General features: G+C 44.2%; 1 protein-coding gene across 5 annotated transcripts in view; it reads right to left on the bottom strand.

Annotated features, from left to right (window-relative positions):
• MCF2L (MCF.2 cell line derived transforming sequence like) overlaps positions 1-3,108 on the bottom strand; it is a 270,182-nt gene that overhangs the window by 21,363 nt on the left and 245,711 nt on the right. For 2 of the 5 annotated variants that reach the window (XM_019524969.1, XM_019524971.1), the window contains exons 26-27: positions 2,670-2,776; positions 2,138-2,215 (exon numbers count right to left, since the gene is read on the bottom strand). In XM_019524969.1, the coding sequence (XP_019380514.1) occupies positions 2,138-2,215; positions 2,670-2,776 (185 nt within the window). Of the gene's footprint in view, positions 1-611; positions 672-2,137; positions 2,216-2,669; positions 2,777-3,108 lie in introns of all 5 variants that reach the window. The other 3 variants (XM_019524970.1, XM_019524972.1, XM_019524968.1) reach the window with 2 other exon arrangements.

The following is a 3,108-nucleotide window of genomic DNA, read 5'->3' as shown; positions in this document are numbered from 1 at the left end:
GGGATGCTGGTGAGAGAAGCAGACTTGGGAGATGGGGGAAAGATAGGGAACAGGACACTTCACACTGCTACCCCAGGGAGAGCTCCTCATGGTCCTGGCTCTCTCTTAGGAGCAAGAGGAAGCTGGAAGGGATCAGCACTGCTTCCAGCTCCTGGTGCCTGGGAGCCAAAGAAAGAAAAGCTTTGCCTTGCTGGTCTGCCTGCTTTTCACACAAGTTTCCAGTGTGAGAAGCAGACACGGAGCAGCTGAGGGCTGCTCCTCCCTTTCCTTCCTGGTCTACGGAAAGGGGAAGGAGCAGGAGCAGCTACCCCTGTGTAAACATCTTGGTTCTGCAAACAAGAGATCTCCAGGAGGAGGTAGGCTGGGAAAAAGGGTCCAGACATTCAGTTTCCTAGCAGAAACTCCCCCAAGAACAATTTCACCTTGGTTGTTCCTGGATTATTTTTCTCCCAGAGCAGCCAGTTTTGCTCTGGGAGAAAAAAGTATGAACATCTGCCTGCTTGTGATTTCTACTAGGAGAACAGCAATTCTTCCAGTAGAAACTGACCATCTGTGCATAGCCATTATATGAAAATAGTTTTAATCTGGCAAAGCTAGCTCTATAGCAATACCTGGTCCTGTTAGAAGGATCATTGGCAATGTCTGGCTTTTAGCAGTAGGAGTTGAAGTTTCTGTCAAGGCAAGCATGGAACATTAGTGCCCACCTCATATCTATTTAGATATACTACTCTACAGTCTCTCCAGAAAGAACTCAAAGGTAACCAGTTTTTAAAGAGATATTTTAAGAGGGTGCAATGAAATGCAAAGAGTCAGTCAGAGCAAGGACTACAGAAGCATTTATTAGGCAGCGGGCAGTAGAAAGTATCCAAGTCACAACAGCTCCTGTTTCGGAACAAAATTTTAAAAACTCCTTTGGAAAAAAGTAAATCTTATTTCCTTGTAGAGAAAAGAATTCTCACTTCCTTTAAAGATAGTATTAACAGAAGCTCTGCCTTGCAGTTTTGTTTGACACATGTGATTAACATCAAGTTAATACAGAAACTTTGTTAACAGAATCTTGGTTTATGATTATTAAATATTCTTTCACATGGCAGACTAACTAAGGCAGGGTGCACCACTCACCTACCAAAGCATATATCTATCTGAACCAATTAGTTTCTAAGCCAGGAGGTCTTCTTTGATTCAGGGCACTGCTCCATCACTTTTTTACGTAGGCTTCACCCCAGTTGAGAACCACTGTTGGGCTGTCTCAGCTTAAATCAGTGTTTCTCAGCTGAGGTGATGGCACTGCTGCAGCCACCTCAACCAGGTGGAACTACCTAGCATGCCTTCTCAGTTCAACCCCCCACAACACTCCTTGGGACAGGTCCACCTGCCTTGGGCACCTCTTCAGGAGGTGCATGGTGGGGAGAGCGGGGCAGAAAAGGATTGACTGGAGCAGGACCCAGAGCTCCTGCCTGCTTAGACTCATCAGATAACCTTAATTCAAGGCAGGAGTGTGCACTCATATCACAGCCCTTTCTGATTTGGTTGTACATGGAAACATGTGGGGCAGTTTCACCTTGCTGCCACAGCAGCAGTGCTCATACTGCAGCATCCCTGAAAGGGGTTTGCAGCACTCTGGGGTGTTACAGCACCATGCTTGAGAACCACTACTTTAAGGTATCACTGCACTGTGCCTTTTGCCTGACTTCAGACTAACATGGCTAACTACTACTGACAGGAAGTCAGTGAGATTTCTGCAGTCCCTTAAGAGTTCCCACTGGAATTGGGCAGCTTGAACTCTTTTTAGGGACTTCAGAGTGGGAATAGGTACTTCATCTGGCACTCTTCCTCACTATTCCAATGCCTTTGCTATCCTGGAGGACACTACACCCTACAATTCCCGCCTCCAACAGGCAAAGGAGCTTAGAGATGCCCTGTACTGTTTACTGCTCATCTCCAAGTCCCTTCCCTGGGGCCTATGATGGTAGAAACCAACTTAAGATTTTAGGAAAGTAACAAGATATCACTTATATTTATATACTCAGATAAAAAAACAAAAACATATACATGTTACATCTCTCTCTCACACACAAATCAACAAACCAATTACAACATTGAATAGGAAATGGAATCCAACTAGTTAAAAGTTTACCTTTCTGACTTTTGAGGTTAGTAAAGCCCTTTTTTGACAGTGCAGAGTATTCTGAGGTAGGACTAGTAACTGTATCATCTATGAAAGAAAGATGGAAAGAGGGAAAGGGGAAATGCACATGGAAAGGTCAACGCAAAAAAAGAAAAAAAAAGTCACCCACAGCAGTGTCATGGAACCAGCACTTTGAGAATGAAATAGAAATTGAAAGGATATATTACACAGGGAACGCACACAACAACATATGACCACTGTGCTGGCCTTCACTTTGAATAGTGGCCTAGAAGTCAGATTGGAGAAGTCAAACAAGGACTTTTCAGAACAAGAAATAAAGACAGTTGCCCACATAAAGAAAACAGTCATGGAGGGAGGGAAGGGGGTAGTGGAAATCAAATCTGGGAAGTTAGTCCATTATGAGTGCAGGTCTTACGACAGGAAGCAATATGCTTTTACCTCCCATTTTACCCTGACCACCCTTCATTGTGCTCAGTAATCTTTGGTTTGCCCACGGATAACCAAACTGCGTGCAACTCACCTTTGCCTTTCTCAGGATACTTTGGCAAGATATAACCTTCTGGACTCGTAGGATAAGTTTTCCTTTCTTCTAGTTTTTTGAGGTTTCTTGTCTGATTCCTTGAAGGACTATTTATTGGAAAAAATTAAGTCGGTAAGTGTTATGTAGATCTGGGTTGAAGTCTGAATGGGGCTGATGAATATTTGTCTTGGGGTCAGAGGGGAAATCTCCCTTGGACTAGCAAACCTGCACTTAAGTGCCGGAGAACAAATATAGACCATAAGGCTATGGGCTTATTCTGGTGGAGGCATAAATAAAAATCAGGCCTACACTTCTATGACCTTCCCTCAAGCAACAACAACAAATACCCACTGGCTGCAGGCACACAGGGAGTGAAGCTAGCCAGATCAGTGGCATTTTGATGAGCTTCTGTCTCTCTCCCTGTGACAGGAAGTCATCT

This window comes from Gavialis gangeticus, unplaced genomic scaffold (assembly GCF_001723915.1).
Source record: "Gavialis gangeticus isolate Ggan-Ray unplaced genomic scaffold, GavGan_comp1, whole genome shotgun sequence".
Classification (NCBI taxonomy): domain Eukaryota; kingdom Metazoa; phylum Chordata; order Crocodylia; family Gavialidae; genus Gavialis; species Gavialis gangeticus.
This window is presented reverse-complemented; position numbering and strand designations above follow the sequence as displayed.